General features: G+C 39.6%; 2 protein-coding genes across 5 annotated transcripts in view; one reads left to right on the top strand and one right to left on the bottom strand.

Moving 5' to 3' along the window:
- Positions 1-12,254, top strand: part of LOC131435937 (uncharacterized) — a 316,170-nt gene that overhangs the window by 143,093 nt on the left and 160,823 nt on the right. The window lies entirely within an intron of this gene.
- The window catches only part of LOC131434154 (uncharacterized), a 32,545-nt gene that overhangs the window by 496 nt on the left and 19,795 nt on the right, over positions 1-12,254 (bottom strand). The window contains exons 8-10 of the mRNA XM_058600803.1: positions 1,160-1,351; positions 967-1,088; positions 1-792 (exon numbers count right to left, since the gene is read on the bottom strand). Coding sequence (XP_058456786.1) covers positions 1-792; positions 967-1,088; positions 1,160-1,351 — 1,106 coding nt within the window. The remainder of the gene's footprint in view (positions 793-966; positions 1,089-1,159; positions 1,352-12,254) is intronic.

Raw genomic sequence — 12,254 nt, 5'->3', positions numbered from 1 at the left:
CTGTTGCAGTGCTTCTTTCATTGAATTAGAGAAATCTATCTTAAATCGTGGAAGCTGCACCTTTACTTCAATGTCTTCCATGTCACGGATCGCCTGATGGATGGCATCACCAGACAATGCGTTTATTAGTTGATTAAGATTGCTGTCTTCATCCGGCAGCAGTAGGATCATTGTGTAGCGTCCTTCTTCGTATGGCAGTCGTAACAGTTTTGCTTTCAACTGAGTGGACTCCGAATAGTACAAATTTTGAATTTGTTTCATCGACGGAACGTTGATCGTTCGGCCGTCGCTTGTTTTGAAAGGATAATCCACTGTAGCAGACTCCGGAAAAACGTTCCGCCAAAGCCCTTTGAAGTAGATGGTACTGGCCAGCACCAGCACCGAACCTTGTATGTCCCGTGCATTGATTACCTCCTGTATCTGACCCTGCGTCCCATTCGAAACCCAACCATTGATGACCTCGGCCGCTTGCTGGGGCTGCTGGAAATCCACTTGTACAACACTCGCATCGTAGTACAGTGCAACCGTACTGGCGTATTTCTGAGTAACACTAATCAGCTGATCAGCAAACACTCTGCTGGCTACGTGCAGTCGTTTACTGTTATTCCGAAGGGTGTTCATTATTTCAACGCAGTTTGGAACGTCAAAGTTCCCGGGTGTTCGTCCCAGTGGATTACTCAGTTCGCGTTGGGTTTGCGAATTGGTTCCCGTGCCCTCGTACAAAATGTTAAGCAAGTATTTCACCAGAAAAGTTGACAGTGCAGCATTCGTTGGTTCTTTGTTGAACGTTTTCTAGCGAAGAAAAAGAAGGAAGACATTAATGAGGATCAACTTTCGTGGGAGCGAAAGCCATCAAAAACAAACCCATAAAATTGTGTGGTTGGCTGAAGAGAATTATAGTCATTTTTTGTTTATATATTGCTTATAAAGCCGAACTGTGTTCTCAGTTTAATACATCGATCCTACCTTTATCAGTTGCCAGTCAAACTCGTCATTACGCGTCGGCTCCGGTTCCTCGTCTATGTAGCGACTTCTAATGATTCCCGAGCGACGTTTTGCCAAAGATATTCCCCCATTGCTTGAGCAGACTGAAGTAAGAAAATAAGTGCAATTAGGTTATTGATTGATTTGCTAAATCACTCAATTAGTGGATACTTACCAATGCTTATCAGCAACACCATCCACAAAAATTTGTTTGTGATGATCATGACCGTTCGAAGCGAGATCCACGAGTATGTCAAACAAAATTCACTGATGAATGCGGATCGTACAGATGTGACGGAGGCCGGGCTTCGTATTCTACTGACCAACGCAGTCGTCGTGTGAGAGCGATCGAGTGGCACTGTTTGAGCTGATGGAATAAATTAGTGATCACAAACAGTGAGGCATGCCTCAGTTTTTTTAGGCAAAATTTACTGAGAGCCGTGATCCGAATAACAAACCGATGATCATCGGTGAGTAAGTTTGGGGAAACTCGCTTGTTTGTTTTGGTATGGTATCCTAAAACAAAAAACATCAATCGAATCAACCATAAAAATTGTGCATCGTTCATAATAATGAGATGGTATTTAAAAAAAGCATTCGACTCAGTCCTAATCAATATTTGAAAACGGGGAATTTAAGTGATTCAATTCAAACAGTCATCATAACTAACGTACTTTTACGTGAGCTCAAAATAAAATAATGAATTCGAGTCGAATTTATTGCTAACGAAATTTTAGGGAAATCTCGATGTATTAGAAGAGATGAGATGGAACCATACTAAAAAAAACTGAAAAGTGGAAAGGTATTCAACAAAAATTTTGACACCGAGACGACACCATGTGCAGTTGATTGAGATTTAATTTGATTTAGTTGGGTTCCCAGCGATATTTTGTCGACGGTTGTATTTCCTGATTCAATCAGCGATAAATGATTCTGTCTAAGTGTCATTTTCTTTTCAATTAATCAGTTAAGTAGCTTTTCGATTAGCAAGCAATAACAACTATGTAATAGAACGAAACTTTCGGGTCACGGTTATTTCGCCGAATCATATGATTGTCCTAAAATCGAATTGAAAATTCATTCCAAATTGGAAAAAACGAATAGTGTTTACTTGGAGATGACACGATCGATTTTCAAAAACTTAGATTCAAATGAAATATCTATTGATCCCGTAAGCTACCATTGAAGCTTAGTAAGCCAGTTATCTCAAACTGAGATGCAAATGAAAGGACCTACAGTGTAAAAGAAAATCGCTGACTTCTATCCTGATACGACTTCTGGTTGTAGTTTCAAGAGCATTTTTTATAGGGTAAATCCGGGTTGGATCCGAGGGCTTTTTGAAGAACTTCAGGAATCAGGAATCAGAACAAATTGGCTCAAATGGCACGTTCCCCTTGATATTTGGAGATTTGTGCCTTGCCATCAATTTTTTTTCCAGCATCATTTTCCCGATATATTAGAGGGAAGGATTGAAAGGAAATGGTAAGGGTTGGACTAGGAGGATGGGAAAAATTGACGACACAAAAAACACATAAAAGCAGAAGTAAATTCTGCACCCCTAAGGGATGCTGAACAATCTGCTGAGGATCACATTTAGTGGAAGCAGAAGTAAATTCTGAACCTCTACGAGGTCCCGAACAGTCTGCTGTTAATAAAACCTCCAATCCCCGAGAGGATTTAGAGATCTTACAAAAGCGACACCATTCTGCACTCTCGGAAGAATGCAGAACGACTCGCAGTATGTACGAGCAGAAGTAAATTCGGTACCCCCCAAAGGATGCCAAACAATCTGCTAAACCCTATTTAAGGTGACTACAGAAGGGATTCATTCACTCCAGGAAGAACGATGAACCCTTCTGACTATAGCTCCTTATCACATTGGGTGAGAAACGAGAGAATATCCTTCAATTTTAGCTCCGCATACACAGACTCAACCATGTATGGAGAACCAAAAACCCGGATACGTAGCTGCGTCAATGCGGGACAGTTACATATCAGATGATAATGAAGTACCATAATCGCATTCACACAAATCACACGAATAATACTCAGCACGTTGAAAAGTAGCCATGTGATGATTGAGTTTTCAATGTCCAGTCAGAGCTCTGATCAGAATACTGCAATGATGCTTGGAAAAATGCAGTAGACACTTTGACATTTTCAGATTTAAATCTGGTAGAAATGCTCTTGTCTGAGCGCAAGTTTGCAAGCTGCGCAAGTAGCTGGTATGTTTGGATGCAGCCCAAGAACGAATCTTGTGCTTTATCCAACTAGTTGAAAGTGGTAAAGCTGGTTCAGGACCAACGAAATCATTCGTTGCACCAGCTCTAGCCAACTCATCAGCCCATTCATTTCCAGTAATACCAGAATGGCCGGGTACCCATAAAAAGTAAACAGCATTTGAAATGCTGAGGTCTTCAATTTGAGTACGACATGCGAACACTAGATTCGACCGTGAATCATTCGAACTGAGTGCTTTTAAAGCTGCCTGACTGCCGGAGCAAAAATAAATTCGTTTACCACAGATCCTCTGCTGAAGTTCCGCTTGTACTCCACACAGAATCGCGTAGATTTCTGCTTGGACACAGTTCAGTATCTACCAAGTGAATGAGACTGTTCCAGCCTCATTTCACGACAGTGGACACCAGCACCAGCACGACCATTCAACAGAGAACCAAACTATGTGTTCATCAAGTTGTCGTTCCAGACAACCAGACAACCATTCCTCACGAAGAGGATAGCTCACATTGAATGTTTTGAAAGGAAAACTGCATGTGAGAGTTAGGTCACTAGGAGTGACCTGCATGTGAGAGTTAGTCACCCACGTAACCATTTGAGACCAAAAACGAGTGTGGCTGGTAGCATAATCTAAAGGGTTACTGTTCCAAAGCCCTGTAACCTTAATACGGTATGCACAAGATAATGCTTCTTGTTTTAGGAGCACATGTAGTGGTTTATTGCACAGTAGCGCCTCTAGAGCAGCAGTAGGAGTTGTCGTGATTGCTCCTGTCATCACCATTAGGACCATCCTTTGGAGATGATTTAGCTTTGACTGAACTGTCGCGACTTCTCCTTTCTGCCTTCTTACAAGACATCCATATGCTAAATTTGGTCTAACAATAGTTGTGTAGATCCAATGAATGTATCTGGGTTTGAGTCTCCATGATTTTCCAAAAGCTCGTCTGCATTGGCCGAAAGCCATGCAAGCTCTTTTAATCCTGAAGTCAATGTGAGCAGACCAATTCAGTTTTGAATCAAGAATAACCCCGACGTATTTAACTTGATTGACCACAGTGACCTCTGAACCGAAGAACTGTAACGGACGAGCTCCTGTGATTATCCTACGATGAGTGAAAAGCACAATTGATGTTTTGCCCGGATTTACAGATAATCCAACCTGACAACACCATTGCTCAACAGATCGCAGGGCTTGCTGCATTAAATCAAAGAGAGTGTTAATGCTTACACCGGTCATCAATATATGATAATCGTCGGCAAAACCATAAGTCGGAAATCCAAGGTTATTAAGTTTCCTCAACAAACCATCAGCGACTAGGTTCCATAAAAGTGGGGATAGTACACCACCTTGAGGACACCCACAGACACTCAGCTTTTTATTCTCTGCTTGCCGAAGCGATGAACAAAGAAGTCGATTGCTAAGCAGCTAAGTATCCAATTTGTGATACTTGAAGGTATGCCATGACCACAGGCTGCTTCCAGAATTGAATTGAAAGACACGTTATCAAAGGCACCATCAATATCTAGGAAAACTCCCAAGCAAGATTGCTTTTGTGAGAAAGCTTTTTCAATGTTGTACACAACATCATGAAACAGGGTTGTAATGGACTTTCCACGCTGGTAAGCATGTTTTTTTTTATAAAATTTTTTTTATTCAGGCCAATTTGCGTACAAGCTTTACGTGGCCGAATGAGCCATGTTTTTATTAGATAAAAAAATTTTTTTACCGTTGGATCTCGCTGTCACCCTTTTTCTAGGGGGAGAGGAGCTTCCATTTTTATCTTGCGATGAGTGAGGGGCACTTTGTTCGTGGCTCGTCTCGTCCTCCATTGCCGCATCAGTGGTATCGTTGTTGGTTTCCGTTTTTTTCTTCGATTTCCTTGTAATTCGCATTCTTGGGTTGGTTGTTAGTTGCTGTAGACGCGCATTGTTGTGCATTAAATGCAGTTGCTGGTGGGTTTGATGGTACAACAGAAGTACTGCGCTCACTAGTTTCCGTTGTTGGGCGGTTGCCCTTATTTTTCTTTGAAGATGTCCTTTTTTCAGTTTCAGTGCAAGGTTTGCCGTAGTGTGCAGGTTGTTCACAAAACTGACATGTAACCAGTTGATTTTCATACGTAATCAACGTTTTACACGGATGTATCCCGTCTTGACCACAAATGATGTAAGATGGAATTGCCTTACGTAGTTGCATACGTACCACTCGCACGCCATTCCGGATACCCGGAAAAAAATTCCGCCATACTTCCCTTTCGATGGAAAGAACTTCACCGTACTGCGACATACTTTCCCGAACATACCCATCGCTGGTCTGCGGGGGAAGGTCATGCACGCGTACTTCTATGGCATTGTCCACCATGTACACAGGGATTTTAATTTTAACATTGTCATGATCAACACTGATTGCACACTTTCACGTTTGAACATAATGTAGACACAGTTAGACGCCTTGTTGAATTGAATCTCACTTACATCAGTAACGTTTAGATGCATTCGTTCCTTAAGCAAGATTTCAATTTGATTTGCTACTGGTCTAACTTCGCAGCGCTTGAAATCAATACAAATTGAATTTGGCCTTGTAGGCCAAGTTTCAGGCTTTGTTAAATCGTATTTGCCCATTTCGTACACTCTATTGTTCACTACACTGCATTGTCTTTGTTTCTATCGTCTCGACCGTAAGCAATTGTCGACTGTGTCTGATAAGATGCCAGCACGAACTGGTAAGCATGTTACATTCCATGTAGCGGATGCACGCCCAGACTAACATTCCTTTTTTTTTATATATCGTTTAATTATACCCGGCTACTAACATTACTGATATAGTAATCGACTATGCGTTCCACTGTTTTAAGAAGAAATGAGCTAAGACTGGTAGGCCTGAAACTCTTCGCTTCCTCATAAGTGTCGCGACCGCCTTTGGAAATAAATTTGACGATTATTTCCTGCCAGGCTCTTGGAATATATCCTGTCGCAAGACTAAAAGTAAGTATTTTCTTCAAAACATGTTTGAAATGTTCATACCCTTTCTGCAGTAATACGACTTCTGGATGTAGTTTCAAGAGCATTTTTTGTAGGGTAAATCCGGGTTGGATCCGGGGACCTTTTTAAGAACTTACTTACTGTTATTAAAAATTAGTAAAATCTTGAACATATTGAAAAATAATTTTTAAAATTAAAATTTGCTCTTTATATTTATACTTGAATAAAAAATGAAGACCACATTATACAATTTGATAAATATTCAGTATTTGAGTACAAAAAAATGATCATTTATTGTTGTGTTACAACTTAAATTCAAATCATAAAACAAAAGATTAACTTTCATGTACATGTGTGATCGAAGAGATGAGATGTTTATGATTTAATTTTAATTCCTTATTTTTCTCACAAAATTAATTCATGAATCGTAAACTGAAGAAAAACATTGTTTTTATATATTTTATATGATTTGATTGATATGAAATGATAGTTCTCAAAAATTTCAAATAAAAAATATAAAATAAAGTCATTTAGCCGAATCCAAGCTTCGGTTTCGGAGTTACAGGGCAAACATGTTACACCCATCACGATTTTCATGTTCATTCACATCAATTAGCTAGATTTAATTTGAGTGACTGAATGCAAAAGTCGATAAAAAGCAACTTAGTTTGTAAAACCCGTTCAAATATGTTTTTTTTTTTTTTTCCATAAATACGTTTATTTCTTAAGGCAGTTTACATAAGTTTTTCTTCGCCGTAGCATCACTTTTACATAATATTCTTATCCTAATTTAATTCTAACATAGTCACAACGTTTTGAATTTATTAAAACATATTCTCTTATAGCTTAAATATCATCTTAGGTAACTCGTCATTAATTATGAAATCTACTCGGAAATATTATTTGAACCAAACGATTAACTTCTATAAATTATAAAATAAGCTGTTATTTTCAGACATTTTGTTGATAATTTCATAAACTGTTTCGAGTTTGTTTGTATCATTACATAATTTTTATTCTAATTTAGCTATTGGTTGAACTCATGGACGCAGCTGGGATCAGAACTAAGTCTTAAAAGGGGCCTTTATTAAATTGAAACTCCAATTTTCTTTATGAAATGATAAATAAGTTTCATGTATGAAAGGTCACGACAAGCAAGAATGTCTCGAACTGGGATATTGGATAGTCTACCTTGGGTACGCAAAGAATTTATTAGTTGAGATCTGACATCACGATACTCCACGCATGTCCAAACGACATGATCAATATCCCGATAACCTTCTCCGCAAGCACAATGATTAGTCTCGGAGAGCCCAATTCGAAGGAGATGTGCATCTAACGTGTAGTGATTGGACATAAGTCTGGACATCACACGAATGAAATCCCTACTCACATCCAGTCCCCTGAACCATGCCTTTGTCGATATTTTCGGAATAATTGAGTGCATCCACCGACCCAGATCATCTCTATCCCAAGATGCTTGCCAGCTGGCAAGTGTTCTTTGGCGAGACGAACTATAGAATTCGTTGAAAGCAATCGGTCGCTCATAAATTTCACCCTCAATAGCACCACGTTTGGCTAAATTATCGGCTCTTTCATTGCCTGGAATGGAGCAATGAGCCGGGACCCAGACTATAGTGATTAGATAATTATTATTCAATATGTCGTTCAGACACTGTTTTATTTTACCCAAGAAAAACGGTTCATTTTTGCCAGCAGCGATTGAGCGAATGGCTTCAATTGCACTCAGACTATCTGTGAAGAGGAAATAATGGTTTGGAGATAATGTGACGATTACACTCAAACTATAATGAACTGCTGCTAGCTCTGCTATATAAACAGATGCAGGTTCTTGAAGCCTAAATGAGGCCGAAACATTATTGTTGAACATACCAAACCCTGTCGCTTCTTCAATTCGCGATCCGTCCGTGTAAAACATTTTCTCAGAGTCAATATGCCTGAACTTACTTGAAAATATTTTTGGGATTTCCGTCGAGCGTAGATGATCCGGGATTCCACGCACTTCACGCTGCATGGATGTATCGAAAAATAAAGTTGAGTCAGGGGCACTTAGGATGCTGACACGGATAGGAATATATCTTGAAGGGTTGATTTCCTGTGACATATGGTTAAAATATACTGTCATAAATTTTGTTTGAGATCGAAGCTCGACTAGTCGTTCGAAATTATTGATTACCATGGGATTCAGCACCTCACATCTTATTAGCAGGCGTGATGAAAGCTCCCAAAATCGATCTTTTAATGGAAGAACTCCCGCCAGAACTTCAAGACTCATTGTATGTGTCGAGTGCATGCAGCCTAAGGCAATTCGCAAACAACGGTACTGAATTCGCTCAAGTTTGATAAAATGAGAGTTTGCAGCGGAACGAAAACAAACGCATCCATATTCCATCACTGAAAGTATCGTTGTTTGATACAATTTTATTAGATCTTGCGGATGAGAACCCCACCAAGATCCTGTTATTGTTCGAAGAAAATTTACTCTTTGTTGGCATTTCGTTATCAGATACCTAATGTGTCCTCCCCACGTGCATTTGGAATCGAACCACACCCCGAGGTATTTAAAAGTTAAAACCTGTTGGATCATTCTTCCCATCATATGGAGCTGAAGCTGCGCGGGATCATGCTTTCTTGAAAAGACGACTAACTCTGTTTTCTCCGCAGAGAATTCGATACCAAGATGAACAGCCCAAACGGACAAGTTATCTAAGGTATCTTGCAATGGTTTATGCAGATCAATAGCTTTGGGTCCAGTAACTGAAACCACGCCATCATCTGCCAATTGCCTTAGTGTACATGGGGTTACTAGACAGCTGTCAATGTCATTCACGTAAAAATTATAGAGGAGCGGACTGAGGCATGAGCCTTGCGGGAGACCCATGTAGCTAATTCTGAATGTTGCCAAATCGCCATGTGAAAAATACATGCACTTCTCTGACAAAAGGTTGTGCAAATAATTATTTATAACCGCTGGAAGTCCATGTTGGTGGAGCTTGTCTGAAAGAACATCAATGGAAACTGAATCAAATGCTCCTTTAATGTCTAAAAATACAGATGCCATTTGTTGCTTTTGAGCGAAGGCAATTTGGATGTCAGACGAAAGTAATGCAAGGCAATCATTCGTCCCTTTATTTCTACGGAAGCCAAACTGAGTATCTGACAACAAACCGTTCGTCTCGACCCAAGTGTCGAGACGTCGTAGAATAATTTTTTCGAACAATTTTCTGATGCAGGACAACATCGCAATGGGTCTATATGAGTTGTGATTGGAAGCTGGTTTCCCCGGCTTTTGAATGGCGATAACTTTCACTTGTCTCCAGTCAGGCGGAACAATATTTTGCTCAAGAAACTTGTTGAACAATTCCAACAAACGTCTTTTTGCGAGGTCGGGCCGATTCTTCACCAAGTTGAATTTAATTCTGTCCAACCCAGGGGCGTTATTGTTACAAGACAAGAGTGCTATAGAAAATTCCATCATTGAAAATGGGTTATTAATAAAACCATTATTTGGAGGAGATTCCCGTATAATGCTTTGCGTAGGAACAGAATCTGGGCAAACTTTCCTAGCAAGTCAAATATCCATCGGTTCGAGTATTCATCACTCTCATTGCCCACGTTACGATTCCTCATTCGTCTGGCCGTATTCCAAAGAGTGCTCATTGAGGTTTCTCTTGACAAACCTTCGACAAAATGTCTCCAATAGCTACATTTTTTGGCTCGAAGTATGCTCTTGTACTTGGTTTCTAAAACCATAAGTTTTTCAAAATTCTGAGGAGTTCCTCCTCCCCGTTTTAGAAACGTCTTGCAAGCATTTTGTTTTGCGAGTTTAGCCTCTGAGCACTCTTTGTCCCACCAGGGGTTGGGAGGCCTTCTGTTAGTCGTTGGCCCAGGAAAGCGTTTAGTTTGGGATTGTTCTGCTGCCTCCAGAATCGAACAAATGAGGAAGTCATATTCTTCAAGTGGAGGGAGCTCTTCCATTGAATTCAAAATACTAGAGATTCTACTTTGGTATTTAATCCAGTCGATATTTTTTGTCAAATCATATGGAATACTAGCTGAATTAGCAATACATTTGTTACAGCTAATTGAGATGATGATTGGTGAATGATCGCTACCGTGTAAATCAGGCAATATTTTCCAGGTGCAATCTAGTCGAATTGATGTTGAGCAAAGAGATAGATCTAATGCACTTGGGCGTGCAGGAGGTCTTGGGATCCGTGTCATGCTACCCATATTTAATACCGTCATGCTAAAATTGTCACAAATGTTTTGTATTAAAGATGATCTGCTATCATTGTAAACGGAACCCCACATCATTCCGTGCGAATTTAAATCCCCCAGAATCAATCGTGGAGCAGGAAGGGCTTCAACCATTTCATTAAGCTGTCGCTGTCCAACTTGTGCTTTTGGAGGAATATAAACCGAAGCTATGCAAATATCTTTGCCTTTAATGTTTATTTGGCAAGCAACAACTTCTATACTAGAAGTTGAAGGGATGTTTAATCTATAAAAGGAACAGCATTTCTTAATTCCCAAAAGCACTCCACCATACGGAGAGTCTCTATCGAGACGTATAATGTTAAAATCATTAAAATTTAAAGCTATGTTTGAAGTAAGCCATGTTTCGCATAAAGCAAATACATCACATTTTTGACTATGCAATAAAATTTTAAATGAATCAAGTTTTGGCATGATGCTTCGACAATTCCACTGCAGGACAGTGATTGTATCATTTGCGGCGGGTGATAAATTATCCATCAAAAGATACAAAACCTGAGACAATTGGCCATTGAGCTGATAACTGCTTCAAAAAATTTCTAGCTATTGGAAGGAATGCCATTATGAGGGTCTTTAAGGGTTCAGATATATTGAATGCTGAGAAAATCCATTCAACAATTTCCGAAAACTTCAGTAATCCTGTTGGTTGCTGTGAAATGGAGCCCACAGGATTATTACCTTTTTCTGTGCTAGATCCTGGATTGGTTTGTGAATTTGACAAACCAGGAGGCACAGTCTTTGGTTTTGACTTTTTTTGTTTAACACGGGGATCTTTTTTTGAAGATGAAACTTTAGGTGTCTTTTTTGGTAATTTGGAAGAAGACTTCTTTCTCTTAACTGACCCTTGGGTAGTGATAAACGAATTACCTTCACTATTTTCGTCAGAGTCAGAGTCCTCTGTTTCCTCTAGATTTGAAAACCCGTTTTCGGTTTCCAAAGGGGGGACATCAATGACCGTTTTAAGCATTTCTGCATATGTGCGCTTAGACCGTGCTTTTAAAGAAAGCTTAATTTTGTCTTTGTGCACTTTAAATGCAGTGCATACTGAAATATCCTCATGAGGACTTTCCCCACAATAAATACATTTTTCAATTTCCTTGTTGCAATCATTATCTTTATGAGGTCCTTCACACTTAATACATTTTGGTTTATTACTACAGTAAGTAGCTGTGTGTCCGAATTTTTTGCAGTTCGTACAATTCATTACATTTGGAACAAAAAGCCGAACAGGGAGGCGAATTTTATCGACATAGACATGGGACGGCAACGCAGATCCGGCAAATGTCACTCGAAACGAGTCTGATGGGCGATAAACTTTTTTTCCCTCTTCATAAACTACTGAGTACAGTTGTTTGCACTCCAGTATTTTCACACCCTCAAGCATAGAGTTCTTGAAACGACCAACACCATGCTTGAGTAAATCATCTACCGAAAGACTCGCTTCGGTAACAACACCGTCAATTTCGACATCTTTGGAGGGTATGTAAACTTTATACTCTTTAATGAAATGTTCCGAAGAGACAATATCATTCGCGTGTTTCAAATTATTTACCACAACACGAATTTTATCGTTATTTACTTTTATGATCTCTTTGATTGAAGAGTATCGTGATGTCAAACCTTTAGAAATTTGGTAAATGTTTAATGGCTTTGATATACGTCTAAAAAAGACTATCCAAGGCCCAGAAGAGCTCTCCTGATATTTTTTCGTTCGTGGGGGTATAGGATTCATGCTAGGATTTACGTCCATGGAT

This window comes from Malaya genurostris, chromosome 3, assembly GCF_030247185.1.
Source record: "Malaya genurostris strain Urasoe2022 chromosome 3, Malgen_1.1, whole genome shotgun sequence".
Lineage (NCBI taxonomy): Eukaryota > Metazoa > Arthropoda > Insecta > Diptera > Culicidae > Malaya > Malaya genurostris.
This window is presented reverse-complemented; position numbering and strand designations above follow the sequence as displayed.